Source organism: Ostrinia furnacalis, unplaced genomic scaffold (assembly GCF_004193835.3).
Source record: "Ostrinia furnacalis isolate ACB-3 unplaced genomic scaffold, ASM419383v2 OfSCF2414, whole genome shotgun sequence".
NCBI lineage: Eukaryota > Metazoa > Arthropoda > Insecta > Lepidoptera > Crambidae > Ostrinia > Ostrinia furnacalis.
The window spans coordinates 358,597-374,254 of record NW_021132653.1 but is presented as its reverse complement, the minus strand read 5'-3'; the positions used below and the strand labels follow the sequence as shown (position 1 = coordinate 374,254).

At 33.7% G+C, this 15,658-nt stretch overlaps 2 protein-coding genes across 3 annotated transcripts; one reads left to right on the top strand and one right to left on the bottom strand.

Moving 5' to 3' along the window:
- Window positions 1-189: 189 nt before the first annotated feature.
- On the bottom strand, window positions 190-9,757 carry Tsp97E (Tetraspanin 97E). 2 transcript variants are annotated; one of them, XM_028308341.1, is made up of 7 exons: window positions 9,279-9,757; window positions 9,013-9,183; window positions 8,358-8,456; window positions 8,152-8,271; window positions 7,756-7,887; window positions 4,659-4,774; window positions 190-2,347 (listed from the first exon to the last, which is right to left on the bottom strand). In XM_028308341.1, the coding sequence occupies exons 1-6, from the start codon at window positions 9,336-9,338 to the stop codon at window positions 4,700-4,702; spliced, it is 657 nt and encodes a 218-aa protein (XP_028164142.1). In that variant the 5' UTR covers window positions 9,339-9,757; the 3' UTR covers window positions 190-2,347; window positions 4,659-4,699. The 2 variants fall into 2 exon arrangements, with proteins under 2 accessions (XP_028164142.1, XP_028164141.1); XM_028308340.1 differs by lacking the exon at window positions 4,659-4,774 and having other exon boundaries at window positions 9,279-9,738.
- Window positions 9,758-11,647: 1,890 nt separating this feature from the next.
- On the top strand, window positions 11,648-15,093 carry Dera (deoxyribose-phosphate aldolase). The gene is made up of 6 exons (XM_028308347.1): window positions 11,648-11,805; window positions 11,914-12,107; window positions 12,281-12,446; window positions 12,794-13,023; window positions 13,115-13,261; window positions 14,742-15,093. The coding sequence occupies exons 1-6, from the start codon at window positions 11,778-11,780 to the stop codon at window positions 14,901-14,903; spliced, it is 927 nt and encodes a 308-aa protein (XP_028164148.1). The 5' UTR covers window positions 11,648-11,777; the 3' UTR covers window positions 14,904-15,093.
- The last annotated feature ends 565 nt before the right edge of the window (window positions 15,094-15,658 follow it).

The window sequence follows — 15,658 nt, the reverse complement described above, 5'->3', positions numbered from 1 at the left end:
TAGCATAGTAGGAATTGAAGTCACTATACAACAATAAGACACTATCATGCGTATGTAGGTTAGAGTTACACTGTGGAATGACGATTTTCCCTCTATTAATTCGTATCACGATCCAATTACAAAGTCTGCTCCTCCGACGTCTAGGGTGCGACAGTAGAATTATACTTGTAAATTAACAACACAAAAGGATCATGCTTTCACACTTTAATTTCAATAAACATATGGTTATCAGTACATTTAAGATGATGATGTAGAATTCCTTTGTTACAGATAATGCTACAAATACTACATGTCAATTAATGAATACAATTTAAGCAGTAAAATATATAACTGGTTCAAGAACTTAACTGACATATTTATGGTAGTGTACTTAGTTACGATGAAGTAAAAACGATAAAAATCTTAAACCTAATAAATATCCTGTAACACAAACATAAGTTTGCAATAAAATATGTAGAAATGTATAATTCTTACCAAAATAAATTTCTAATAAAGAGTAAAGTACCACTATTCTACATAGTTTCCTATAACTAAACTGGATTTGATACAATTAAAGTAGAGGCATTAAAGCTGAAAGGGCACACACGGGGTATCTTGACGAGAAAAGTTCTTAGAATCTATTCCATAATTATGAGGAGCGCTAAACATTTAAATTCAAAGGTATTATTAACTACCATATTTTTTTGGCTAATTCATGGAAATACTGCTTAAAAACTGTCATCAACCATAAGCACGTGGAACTTGAGTAAGATAAAATACAACCTGTTTGGATGACCAATTAGTCAATTTAATCGAGTATCAAGAGTTTTGGCTAAGCTAACATTCAATTCAAGTAAATGTAGTTATAGTTCGATTTACATAGTGGATAACTAACATACGTATAATTGTAGTAAGAAGCAAACCTACGAAGAAGAAATTATTTACTTAATTTTAAATACAATAAGTCTCAAAATTTATTTTCCATAATTTAACATGACAAGTATAATTTACAAAATGGCAATATCACCACACCATTCAACATAAGAGATTGCGGACTACGAATGTAGCTGTACACAGGACTAAAATTCATTTTTTAAAGGTAAGATGGTGCAACCCAGGTTAAGTAATTTGTATCTTTTTAAGCATTCAAATAATAGTCAAGAGTCTACGACAAATTGTCATTCGTCAAATCCCATTCTCTTCTTCTGTCGAACTGTACCAGTAAGAAAAAAATATAAATGTATTCCAAAAGTCACTTTCAGAGACAAATTAATATAAAGCTGGCTTATAAAAGGTATGATCTTAAAATTGCTCGAGCTTTTTTGTGACTGTTCGATTGGCCTAGAAGTAGAGTACAGACGATTAATTTATTAAGCAATGCATGCAAGAAAAAAAGTTAAAATCCTAGCTGATTAATTCTAACAATATAACTATTGACTAGTAGGTGAACAAACGCATGAACAAATCCACGAGATCTCTATTTATTCATTTGTTAAATATATCCTCGTAGTTCTATGTGACTTACTTCCAAGGTTCATAAAACATAAATAGTTAAAAAACTAATTCAAGCCTCTATATATAAAACAAGATTCAAGGAATGTTCCTACTAATAAAATCATAAGTCATAACCTCTTGTCTTTGTCAATTTCCTACTTAAAGTAAACATTATTTTCTAAAATAAAAACCAAAGAACTGATTAATAAATAAGATAGGATTCTTTCCTACCATACGTAATTTCTTTAATTTAAATTTAATTTAAACCAATTAGATAATTTGTAAACCAAATGAAAGAGTGTTACTACTTCTTAGTAAAATTGATAAATTCATTATTTTTTTCAAGAAAGGATATCTACAGTTACAGTGCTATCCTTATAAATATATCAACGACCATATGCTATGTTCTCAAGTACATTAATATAAAAGAATAATATTAAATAGTTATAGATGATAGAGAAAATTGTTTACAAAATAGTTTCATCTACATACTTACAAACTTTCAATGTTTCCCTCAACTGAAAAATTAATTTTAGGAATATGGCTGAAAATACACAAGCTGTACTACGCGTAAAATCTAGCTATACACCCCCTATCAACAGTTCAAGTTCAACAGATCTATCTTATTTACTAGTCAGTTTATCTTTGAAACGTTATTATCTACACAGGAGACCACACTGATACGCATATCTTTTGTTTGATATATCATTACAGATACCGCATTGAGGTAAACATTTGAGACTTATCATAAGACAGTCTCGGAAATTAATGATACTTAATAAAGGTAGTTTTTCCTAGGGAAGATGGCGTGAGGCTCCTTGTAGTTAGGGTCGGGCTGGTTGCGGTAGCGGCGGGCGAGCCAAACAGCAAATAACTGAAATTAACACCAAGTCACATTAAGTACTTCAGAAAAACAGCTTTTTACAACTTGATATGCATATTTAAACCATACACATTTACATGCAAATGCAATCATTTCAATTATTAGGATTTAATAGGTTTTGTCATACGATAGGATACGGTAATGCGGTTTGCCGGTGCACGGTTAAGTATACAAAGTGTAATTATAATAATAGATAGGTTGAACGCCCCAACAGAAGTTTATAAGTAATAGCTTTTCGCCCGCGGCTTCGCGCGCGTGGACATCTACCTACATATTTTACGGAAACCTATTTTTTTCCAAAATAAAATTTAGCCTCTATGTTACTCGTGGATAATGTAGCTTTCGAATGGTGAAAGAATTTTTAAAAACGGTCTAGTAGTTTTTGAGCCTATTCATTACAACCAACCAAACAAACAAAGTTTTCCTCTTTATAATATTAGTGTAGATAATTAGAAAAAGCTTGATAAATTATATGTTATAACCAATCATGCATTTATTGTGTTCGGTTCGTAACTCTACGACTTCTGACTACGTAAGCGCTTTCTTGCTATCGCTATTCGGCGTGAATTGCGCAGCTCGAACTATTGATATAATTTAGACCGAGCGTTATATTAGAAAAAAGCATCAATTTAATCTATCCTACCTCCCCATTCTGAACAAATAAGTTTCAGATTTGGAATTAATTCAATTACACTTTGTATAACTCCTAGATTGCTAGCCGTGCACATAAATAATGGATTGATTTAACAACCCGAAAATTGTAAATCTTTTTCTAGCTACGTGCTAGAGTTCCTCTTGTAGTTAAGGGTTAGCCGAACTCTTGAACTCGTTAAACATAAACATGTCTCTACCTATAATGTTTATAAATTATTTGATAAATCAGGCTAGACAGTGAAAAACAATAATTAATATTAAGTTTTTTTTACCACTAAGTATTTCTCTCAATCCATTATTTAAGTACTTAGTATCTGAGTTATAATTTCATTATTTTTTAACGTTAAAGCGCAAAACATGCTAGTTCATATTGGCAAAATTATATGCATACATTCATAATATTATCATGCTACGTAAAAATAAGAATATAAACCAACGCTATTTGTCAGCATATCATAAAAATACTCTCAATCGTTATACTTATCATGACTGCCGAAAAATAAGAATAAATGAATTGCGCAAATAAATTGTTTATGTAGATAACGAGTCGCAAGAACGTCTTCAAGGTGAAGTGGTTCGGTAAACTTTTAAGCATGGGCGTCATATTATAAGCTATACGACGCCCGCCGTCTCTATTATCCATACTATTATCCAACCATTTTGTAAGCGAAAAAAATATGCATTTAATCGCCCCATTGTGCACCTGGCCGAAACATTTTGTACTCCATGAGGCCCTTAATCCTTATACGAAACTGGGTAGGGGCTGGAGTTTTTAATATTGCATACTTATGCATCAACAATATTGGTGGATAATGGTAACAATAATGAGAGGGAACAGTAATCCGTTTAATATAAAATATAAATCCGCTCTTGAATTTAGTAATTCGTACATTATGATTTGACTAAAAACTTTTTATTTTAAAACTCGTCATATCCGAAAGCATACATACTGACTGATGTGATAATATTATGGCAAAACCTGAAGGTAGACTTATTTAATACGAAGATAACTCATTCACATAGATTATGTATACTACAAACATCATCAAAATATCAACAGTTTTTACAGGGTGGGTAAATAAGAATCTAATCTGCCGGGATAACTATCAGACACATTACAACACAATTACTGGTTAGGAACATTCGGTACGTTTTAATTCTAACATCAAAGCACACATATGCGACAACAGGCGGCAAAGAACTTTGTTACACTGTATCTAGTTGCGTGCAAAAGCGCTGCTCAACGGCAACATCAATGCGTGTGGTCTTCGTCTGGTTTTCGCAAGACGTGGAAGGCGTTTTACAAATGTACGGTTACTGATTGAAACTGGCATAAATTCTGACATTTCTTCGTTAAAAATGATTCACGATATAACGATAAATCTTACTTTCTCATATAAGTCAGCATTAATTATCACTATCACGTCATTAACTTTGCTTAGTATTTGATTTAATTATGATTTACTTTTTTTTTTCATTTTTGCGCAAATATCAAATCAATCGGGCGGGCAATGACACAGTTAACATTTTATAGCGTTTTTACGCACGGATGTTCTTAGATCTAATAGTATTAGTACGACAAATTTTCAACGCTTACGACGACCAGAGTCAGACCAAAGCAAATGACATGCGCGAAACACCAATCCACCTCAAGTAACATAATGCTGTGAGTCCATAAAGTCCGTCAATTCACAGAAATGCACTGGGGTTAGCTCGCGGATCCTTTTGGTTACGATATCTTACGGTCAACCAAACACCGAGAAACTGCAAAGTAATCAACCATCTGTTAGTCAAAGCAAACCCAAAAATATTAATGGTTAGCACAAAATGATGAGTCCCTATTTTATATACCTACAAAGAATGTTCAAGGTGAAGACATACATTTTACAAGTGTTTAAATAATTAATATAATCTAGGTAAGGTAATGTAACAATACATATTATTATACAATACTTTTACAAGGTAACTTTCCAATTCTTTGTTTTATGGTCATTGAGTTTTAAGACTAAGCACTACACGTAGTAAAATGGAAAAATAAGTTAATATAGAGTAACTACTTTTAACGAGTTCAGTGGCATTATGCTACTAGAAAAAGTGGCAAAAACAACGCCATTGATACGTGAAATGTTACGATCGATTTCAGTTTAGTAAGTTCAATAATGGTTTTAGTATTTTGAACTAATTTCAGACTGTATTTGACACTTGAAGATATATTTCATGATCGTTTTATACTTAAAAATGTGTCACATAATGTCATTGTTTAAACTTACTTAAAAATACAAAAAAAATATTATTTTAATAAAAATTGCTAAAATATATCTCTTTGATACAAACAACGTATTACCCGGCCTGTTCATCTCCGCGAGTTTACAACGAAAACAAAACACGCACGATGGCCCACCTACAGGATACTATTCGACAAGGCCTCACATACGAGCGAACATTGACTCACGCACGCGTATTCTTGTGTATGATGGAAGAAAATAAAGAAAATGGTGTACTAAATACTGTCACAGAATAAGTAATAGTACAGGTACAGAAGGATTACTCCGCAAGACGATTTAAATAAATGCGAGTCTTGCTACGACGCGATACAGTGGAATTCAGCTCGCACAGCACTAAGTATAGCCTGACCAGGAACATAAAAACCCTCGCCATGTTGCGGAAAACTAATGGTACTAATTTCTTTTAATGGCAACAGTAACTGAAAACTTCATTGACATGTCACCTTGCATGTCAGTCTATTGCTGTCAAAGTGTAAACAAACTTTATTTTAAATGTGCGCAATTGGTTTTATGAATTAAATTGCTAAAATATTTTTATAGTCGTGAAAGAAAAGTGGTTCACAATGTGTTAAAGTATTTGTTTAAGAGAAATAAACTCTTCTTACGCTGTTAGGGTTGCTGTCTAGTAGTGTCTAGTAAAAAAATAATTAATCTACTTATTTGTAATGAGGTACGTATGTAGGTAAGTACGCATTGATTATGGAAAACCTTGGGAGAGGCCTTTGTCCAGCAGTGGACGTCATTTTTGGCTGAAACGAACGAACGCATTCTGAGCAGTAGTCATGGTACGTTAGGTTCCTATACTATCCTAAGAATTATTGATTACCTACATGGCCAACATACCTTTCAGCATCTTTGGGAAGCGAAAAAAAAGATAAATCCGGTAGATTTCTTTTCGAATTTAAACACCCGAACGCCGCACAATAATATTTATTTCTCTTTATGTCCATTTTTAAATAATACTTCCATCATAGAATTAGGTACTACAACGCACGCCAGCGTCCTGACGGGCACGCGCGTGACACTCGACTGATATAATACCCGCCGGCGTGGCGCTTCGCTGTAGGTAATTATCGGATGTACCGCGCGGAGTGAGCCAGGCCTGATACTGTGCAGTATTTAACTGCCTAAATAATAATAAAAACACAGAATGTACTTTTTTAAGTTGCCTCAAGACACTCAGAGGTAAATAAGTAGTTAATATTATTCATGATAATTCATGCTAAATCATGTATTTCCTCCGCCATTTTCTGCAGTTTGGCACTTCACGTCACATCATTTTACCGAAGTCAGCCCTATAGCTTCGGCGCAGTGCCGATCACTGACGTTTATCAACAAAATGTTGCTTGACTCTTGAGACAGGCTAAATTACACCATATTGTTAATGACATTGAGCATACATTTTTTTAAATACCTTCGCGAAGTAAAACTTCTGTACGTAGTACTTATATATCCGAAAATTCGCGCAATTGAAATGTGTGAAGCCAAGTATTCACGTAGGTAGAGAACAGACATCATCTTAAGTGCTAAAGTGCCCAGGTTTTTTAATACTTTGACGTGGCGATCTACGAATATAGTGTTACGATTGTGCGTTATAATGGAAAATAGTTATAAGTTTGATTACTGTAAGAAATTTGAAAAAACGTGTTGATAATGGGTCAAATTCTTTTCAACACACTTGCTCATAGAGTGAAATTTTCAAGGTAGGTACTGCAGTTTTAAATTTTAATCCATAACAATGATTTTATTTCGTATGCCATTAAACTGCGACAAATTAAAATATGATACACAAAAAACAGTTTTAAATGTTACTTTGTTTCTGTGTCAGAGTAATCTTATATTGATGCCCTTGCCACATTTTTTTTATGATTCAATTAGCTGCCAATATTTTTTCCCTGCATGTGTGTTGAAAGAAGATCATATGGAATGGCTATGCATTGGTAATTACACTCCCGAATTCGTAACTCTTTTGCTTTCGAATAAATTGAACCACGCGTGTAATATAATAACTAAGTTAGCAAACTTTTATTATAAAAATATTACTTCATGCATTTAATTAAAGTGCATGTTGCATTAATTACCTATTTAAACAAGATATTATTACCTAGTACCTACTTTCAAGTCACATTAGTTAAAAAAAATTGGTATGTTTCTTATAAAATGCCTGGACTACTCAGACTCAAAGAAATTAGCATAGAAAAAAGTCTTATACATATAAAGAGGGCAAAGAAAATGAATTGAAACCAGTTTTTTATAATGTATGAAAATAGAAATGATACTTTTAATAATAATAATAATGAATTTATTATGTCTCATATACTTATTTAAAGTGAATTTCCCATTTCAACAAAAACTTCCTACAGCTTTCTTTAATTTCAATCCTTTTCTTTATCACCCTAACTAGTTTATCATTTAAAACTTCAAAAGATCAAAACTAAATAAAGTAATTGTTCAACAAACCTCAGTGAAACTGAAGAATAAACCAATTCCACCACATAGCTTGAAGGCATAATCAATTGTTTCTTTCAACTTCTTCATACAGGGCTTGCACCAGCAATCAGGAGTTACCATTTCATTATGGCAGCAGGTCCTCTGAAAAAATAGTTAACACTCAGGAGAACTACTAAATACTAATTACTATTATGGCTTTAATTTGTGATATGAATCAACCAGGGTTCGAGGATATATATCAAGGGATATATATCAAGATATATATCGGATATATATCCGATATATATCAATCCGGTTTTGATGATATATATCAACTTTTAAAATTTGTTACTGTATTTGTACTTTTTGACGTAAGATTTTTATTTTTTTAGTTGATTTTGCCGTNGAACCCTGGAATCAACTTACATCAAGAAGGTCACAAATTGGAAAATCTACAGTTGCATTGCGTTCCCTTGTCTTAAAACCACAGCACTGAAATCTTTCTTGAACCTGCTCCTTGACATCCAAACCCACTTTATTCCAACCCTGCAAAATGATTATTGTAATATTTCAACAGTTATTAAATATAATGTTAAGACTCCAGATTAAATATTCAAAATATTGATTGTTACCTGTTCAGCCAGTAACTCTTGCTGTTCAGAATTGACTGCAAGGCAAGCACATGCCACTGAAAACTGTACCAGGAACAAGAGAAACAGAATCACCATGTACTGAGTAAATGTTAAGGAAAACATAAAATTACAAAATATTTTTATCTAACTAACAATTTAACAATTATAACAATTATCAAAATCATTTTTTAGAGAGTGATGACTCATAACTTTAGAGCTAAATCTGAGGTGGAATTGTGTAAAGCAATCGTTATCATTTGACAATTCATAACAAACAATTATTCTGTCAAACGCTTTGTTTAACTGACTTTATCGTACAATATGAACTGTCAAATGATTACGATTGTTTTACACAATTCCACCTCTGATTTGCTCCAGATGATGTCATATAATAATTAATATTGTCATCCTACAATAGAAGACAAAATGAGAATATACATAAGCAATGAAAATATGAATAGGTAGGTACAACCTAAAGTAGAATGGAGAAAAAATAGAGATTTGGAAGAGACCCCTCTAATACATTTGTAGTATAATAATAATAATAAGTGTCATAGATTTCTACTAAAATCTAAGGCTATTAAAATTTCACAAACATTTTCACATGATGTAGCAAAATATCTTCACAGACAAGACCAATTTTCAAAAAGGATACAAAGAACAGCATAACTTGATGATGCTTTACTGCCCCAGCCAAGCCGAGTATGGATATTAATATCAGGAAGACTCCACATGCCAGTATACCTCCCACTATTGGCAAATTGGGAACCACTAGTGAAGAAGCTTGCCCATACACTGCTACTGTTATAAGAATTGATGCAACCACCTAAAAATCATTATAAAATTAGTTCTTTGCATATTTTAAACAATAAATTGCTGTTTATGGTTGATGGTCCACTTCATTGTGCAGATGACACTTACCACATACAATACATTTAACGCAATGAGTGCGTTTTTGCTGCAAGTAAATCCTCCACACATGTTGGCAACAAAGTAATACTTGGTTGACTGAAATGTATTTTTACATAAAATGATTAAAAACGAAAAATTGCACAGAAGACAAAAGGATCACACTTTCATTGTCGCAGATTGCGATAATAGCACTTCACGAAATAATGTTAGTATCAATATAAATTATGTTATAGCACTGGAATCCGTTTGTGAATTTGCAAATTATTTTAGATCGTCTTCACTGCATATTATTAAAGCGTCACACGATTTCTGTGAAATAAAATTAATTCTCAGAGATTTTAATCAAATCAATCAAATTTGACAATTGACATTTGATTTGGTTCACAGATTTAATATGAATGGAGCGTTTTAGTAGTCCAAAGATAATATAATATTAAAAAATTCATTCAATCTGTCAGTTTGCGCCACGGCGCGCGACGCGACGTGGTTTGGTGGTGGCTGTGGTGCCTGTGGTTGGTAGTGGTTATCGAGCGATCGATCGGCGAGCCATGCAGGCGCCGCTGCTGCCCCCTTAGACAAGTGGCACTTTTTGATCGAATCTGTCAAAACTCCATACAAAAAAAGGGCTTTTCGACCATCTTTCGACTAGTTTGCGATTTTAAATTGCATTTTGTCTAGACCATAGAGGTCTAGACCCAAAATTTGTTAACGTTTCCCTGCCCCCCTAGACAAGTTGCACTTTTTGAACGAATCGAAAATCGAATCGATCATAACCCTAAACAAAAAAAGGCCATTTTCGACCATTTTTCGACTGCTTTCCGAGCAGTGGTGCCAGATTAGGCGAATTATCGCCATTTAGGCTACCTCTGGGGGTCAAATGGCGACCAAAAAATGCATACGGCTACCGGTAGCCATTTAGGCTACCTAGAAAAAAAGATCGGGCTATTTAGGCTACTTCAGGATTACCTTTGAAAAATAAATTTTCTCGTTGATGATATAAACGAAACGTAATAATAAGCACATCCACCCTAACACTTAATCTGAAACATCCACCGTTCTTTCCATTCGCGCACTCTTTGTAAGAGTGAGATAGATCTATTGCGTACACTGACGTACTTTATTCTCATGGACTTGGCGTAACTTTAAAATAAACGTGCTCAGTACACACATTACGCACACACTTACACGCATTATAAATGTTACCGGCAATTTGTATAATTTAGGAATTCTGTACAATCTCTAGTCAATTTGTAAAATGCCGGGGGCGCGTAGGCAATGTATGAAATGTTATAAATATTATTGTTCAATAAATACTTTACCTAGGCAGTGTAGGTATACGTAATTTCTAGGCATTGTACAGAATACCAGCTGGCCCACCGACAATGTGTAAAGTAAACAGATTTTGGCTTGTATTGATCATTATTATTTGATGCAGGACTTGTATGGAGCTGACACTTAAAAAAAAATTGACGGATTTAGTATGGAGTATGGACTTTTTCCAACTTTTTTCTATCTAGAGTAGTAAAGGGGGTGGGGGTCATTTTTGAAAACTAGTTGGATTACAAAATTCTAGGTTAGGTTAGACTGGTGACCTTACCCAGCGTGAAGGCAAGGCCGCCCGCTTCGTCTCTCCTTTCCCTGCTATCATCTTTTACACACATTGACGGCTGCGCGTTTGCTATTGTATAGAATACCTAGTCAGGGCATAAAATTAATAATATTTCATACAATAACTGAACGTTTTTGGCTAGGGATTGTATAGAATGCCGGATTATACACACTGCCGGTAACATAAATACACGATTTAAGAAAACGATATGGCCGCAATAAAGGCAATCAGCTGACAGGTTTGTGTGTGTGTGTGTGTGTGTGTGTGTGTGTGTGTGTGTGTGTGTGTGTGTGTGTGTATAGTTGTCAGCTGATTGCCTATTGCGGCCATGTTGTTTTCTTAAATCATGTATGTAACTCGGCACAAGCACAGAATAAGTATTAGTGAGGTAGTTAGTAAGTGACGTCACATGAAAATGTTGCGCATGAATGAGTAGGTACTGACCAAAAATCTCTCTCTTTTTTCCTAAGTATATCACTATAGGTATGTTAGAAAGAGATAAACAGCTGTTTGTCTTTAATGTGTCGATTTGATATGTATTTGTATAAGCAATTTTTGTATAGGTACTTAGCTTAAAATGTTAGGCGAATTAGGCTACTTTGAGAAAAAAAATATATTAGGCGATTTAGGCTACTCGGTAGGAAAAATTAGGCGAATTGAGTTCGCTGGTATCTGGCAACCCTGATTGTGGTACTCTTCTTATTGTTAGTTTTTTATCATCATTCATTTTCTTCTTTAAGTTCTTTTCTTTTATTATTATCGGTCTTCGACCGTCGTTCTACAAAACAATTGAACAAAATTTTGATTATAATATAGATAGAATTTGTTAATTCAGTCTTATCTCTAGCGTTGTTGCATCATTTTGTTTCAAATAATATTTACAAAATTAATTAGAAAATATGGTACAGCCGAATTATCCTGGTTTTAGTAAGTATTTATTTTATTACTATTATTACATAATTATTAAAGTACACATACACTCATTAAAATATGAATAATAACAATTGAGAATTTATTTCCTACCTATATTTTCAGGTTCAAAAACTTTAAAGAGTGTGCATGTAAACAAAAATAGTGTACATTCCCATGTAGACTTCATACTAAAGAATAACATTGTATCTAGTCCTAAAAACTACAAAGTCTGGTTATTGCGAGCTCTTTCTATGATTGATTTAACAACTCTTTCTGGAGACGACACCAAATCAAATGTCACTCGACTGTGTGTAAAGGTACTACCGATCACCTCGTGTTTATAACACATCACTTTTTAACTGGTATAATGTATAGCTTCATTATTTAATGAGTCTTATAATTGCTTGTTAACTTGGCCTTCCAATAAAAACTACAGACCTTTCAGTTTAGTATTGTCTGAGTTGAGCAATAACGTTATAAAATGTTTCAGGCTGCATATCCTTTGAGTTCGGAAGATCTCAAGCAAGTGAAGGATTTTGTGGATATTGATAAGAACATTCATACAGCAGCTGTGTGTGTGTACCCCAGTCGAGTGAAGGATGCAGCAGAAGTGATAAATAGAATGGGCTTAGCCAACGAAATACAGGTGGCTTCAGGTAACTATTATTTGTAATGAACAAAACTGAAAGTCAATAACAACATTAACAACGCACTAGGTAAGGCACAAAACTGGTAAGGACGTCAGTACATCAAGCTAAACACTGCAGCATCTTATCGTCCCTTATACTTCAACACCGCTTAATTACATTTTTGTAACTTTACAGGAGAGAAAAAAGACAATATAATTTTATAAAATGTCATAAAAGAAGTCAGATTCTTGTCAGATAATGTAAGGGACGTCATGTGGTTGTGATAGGTACTATTTTACAACAAACACGTATAGTCCGATGTGTTGTCGTTTTTGCATAAAACCTACCAATATTGATTTATATGTATTTCACAGTGGCCACAGCATTCCCAGCAGGTCTTTGCCCTCTTTATACACGTGTTCAAGAAATTAAATCAGCCATAGCAGATGGCGCAACAGAAATTGATGTGGTTTTGGATCGCAGTCTCGTTTTGAGTGGCCAGTGGGATGCAGTGTACGAGGAAGTCAAAGAAATGCGACTAGCTTGTAAAGGGGCTCATCTTAAGGTTATTCTCGGCGTCGGTGAATTGGGGTCTTATGAAAACGTAAGTTATAGCACAAATTACACTGTGTAGTGCACGCATGACATGTATTTTTCGTTATCTTAGATAACTCCTAAGCTCTTATTTATTTCAGGTCTACAAAGCATCTATGGTGTCAATGTATGCTGGGGCAGATTTCATAAAAACCTCCACGGGAAAAGAATCTGTCAACGCAACACTGCCAGTGGGATTGGTCATGTGTAGAGCTATTCGTAATTTCTATCTGCTGACTGGAAAAAAGGTATTAATTTTACGCAATTTGTATGGAACTTTTAACAAGTTAATTTGTTGTAGTATTTGAATGTCATTGTCTGCGACTGTAACCTTATACCGACGAACGTATAGTAAAGTGATACAATTTCCCATAAATCCTACAATATTCAAAGAAGAAGCAATTACGTAGGTATTTTATAATAGCACAAACATTAAAACATATGTAATTCAATGTCTTATCAACATAATAAACAAGGCTATTGATAAAATGAGATTATTAACTTGAAATTAAGTCCCTGTCAACATAGAATCAAATGTCTTTTTTTTATTTTAGCTTGCATGTGAAGCTTCAACCACACCGATGCGTGCAGATCGCCATTGCCAGCGCGATCATATGCTGCGTTTACACTGCGCGGAAATTAGCCAAGTCAAGTCAAAAAAACAGTGGAGTGGGGATGAATTATGAATGAATTTCATCTCCACTCCTCTGTTTTTTTGACTTGACTCGGCTAATTTCCGCATAGTGTAAAAGCAGCATTAGAACATTTTTATTTATTTTAAAGTCCAAAATGACAATGTTCCGAAGATTTCCGAAATGCGACACTTGGTGATAACATAGCTTATATGTTGCATTACATAATACAAAAGTCAATTTCTTAAGAAAGCTTAAGAATAACGAATAAAATAAAAATAAATGTTGAGCTCCATACCAAAAAAAAGGAAATTGTCAATAACTTATTAAATAATAATTTTATCAAGAAACGTTACATAACATAAAATATTCCTTTTTGGTAAAGGAACACATAGGCGTATTTATTTTTTCAAAATTAGGCACTTGATTTTTGAGCGACGCTAAGTCTATGAAGCTCTAATATCAGCCCACCGTGCGACCTGCACCACCTGCACGCGTTGGTGTGGTTAAAGCATTATGCATGATCCATGAACCATATCATAAACTAGCGGCCGCCCGCGACTTCGTACGCGTGGATCCCGTTTTACCCCCTTCATCTATCTTACGCGGTTTAGATTTTTTCATACAAATGTTTTTTCCCGCTAACTCCCGTTCCCGTGGGAATTTTGCAATATCCTGTTGTAACTAAGCTTTGAGTTTACTAAGGTACCTGCATGCCAAATTTCAAGCGTCTAACTTAAGCGGTTTAGATTTTTCATACAGAAGGATTTTCCCGCTAATTCCCGTTCCCGCGGGAGTTCCTAAGTATACTATAACCTGCCAAGGAGTGTGAAGAATAATTGTACCAAGTTTCGTTAAAATCCGTCGAGTAGTTTTTGTTTCTATAAGGAACATACAGACAGACAGACACAAACATTTTACTGATTGCATTTTTGGCATCAGTATCGATCACTTATCACCCCCTGATAGTTATTTTGAAAATAATATATTTCATGTACAGAATTGACCTCTCTACAGATTTATTATAAGTATAGATGTACTATTGACTGAAAAAAATACATGGCAGTTATAATTTATATTTCCTTTTTGCTTTAAGGTGGGGCTTAAGCCTGCAGGTGGCATTAAGACTGCCCGAGACGCCGTAAACTGGCTGGTCATGGTGTATACTGAATTAGGGAAGGAGTGGATGACTCCTCAGCTATTCCGCATCGGTGCTTCAAGTCTGCTCGACGTCATTATAGAAGAATTGTATGAATAGGTAAACTGTTTCACTATTTTGTAATTGTCACAAAATATTTTTGATACTGCCAATTTATTATGAGATATTTTTACTGCGGATAAAAGCATGACATTATTATATAATTATTATCACTGATTACAGGAAACTTTTAGTGCCATAATATGATATTATAATTGATATAAATGTTCTAAACATGCTTTAATATCTAAGTGTTAACAGTAAATTTAAATAACTCATATATTTTTATATATTTTTTATTAATTAATCATTCCAAAGAATTTATAAATAAAATATGTTTTTAATTAACTGTTTAATTTTCACATAAGTATTACCCTACACATTATAAATTACTACAGCTTATCACACTTAATATGACACTTATAATTAACTCTACACAATAGTAATATATAGAAAACTGGTAGAATATATAATTTTGCAAGATACATAGTCTTATAAATTATTTAAGTTTTTGAATCTGATGAAATTAAGTGTTGGTAAGGGAAGTAGTGTATTTTATTTACAGGAATCTTATTCTACCTTACCTAATATGTACAAAAGTCTGCCTACCTAAAGTAAAGTGAAAGTAAAATGGTTTAAAAAGTAAAACACCGTTAAGTATTTTACCTCAGCTGCAGTAGAAGTAACACAGTAAAATTTCAGAACCATCGACGTTATTATTGGTGACTACAGAAGCCCTATTCCGCCCAGCGCTCTTTTATTCCCCTGTTGATGTCGCGATAATAACATTCGGGCTATTTCGATATTGATAGTAT

Bases quoted from the DNA above. Each gene is read 5' to 3' on its own strand.
- Tsp97E (XM_028308340.1), bottom strand. From the start codon at position 9,338: ATGTGTGGAGGATTTACTTGCAGCAAAAACGCACTCATTGCGTTAAAT. The intron at 9,184-9,278 runs GTAAGTGTCATC...AATGATTTTTAG, and splicing joins CGTTAAATGTATTGTATGTG to GTGGTTGCATCAATTCTTAT. The intron at 2,348-7,755 runs GTTTGTTGAACA...TGTTAATTTCAG, and splicing joins TATTCTTCAGTTTCACTGAG to TTATTTGCTGTTTGGCTCGC.
- Dera (XM_028308347.1), top strand. From the start codon at position 11,778: ATGGTACAGCCGAATTATCCTGGTTTTA. The intron at 12,108-12,280 runs GTACTACCGATC...AAAATGTTTCAG, and splicing joins TCACTCGACTGTGTGTAAAG to GCTGCATATCCTTTGAGTTC. The intron at 13,024-13,114 runs GTAAGTTATAGC...TATTTATTTCAG, and splicing joins AATTGGGGTCTTATGAAAAC to GTCTACAAAGCATCTATGGT.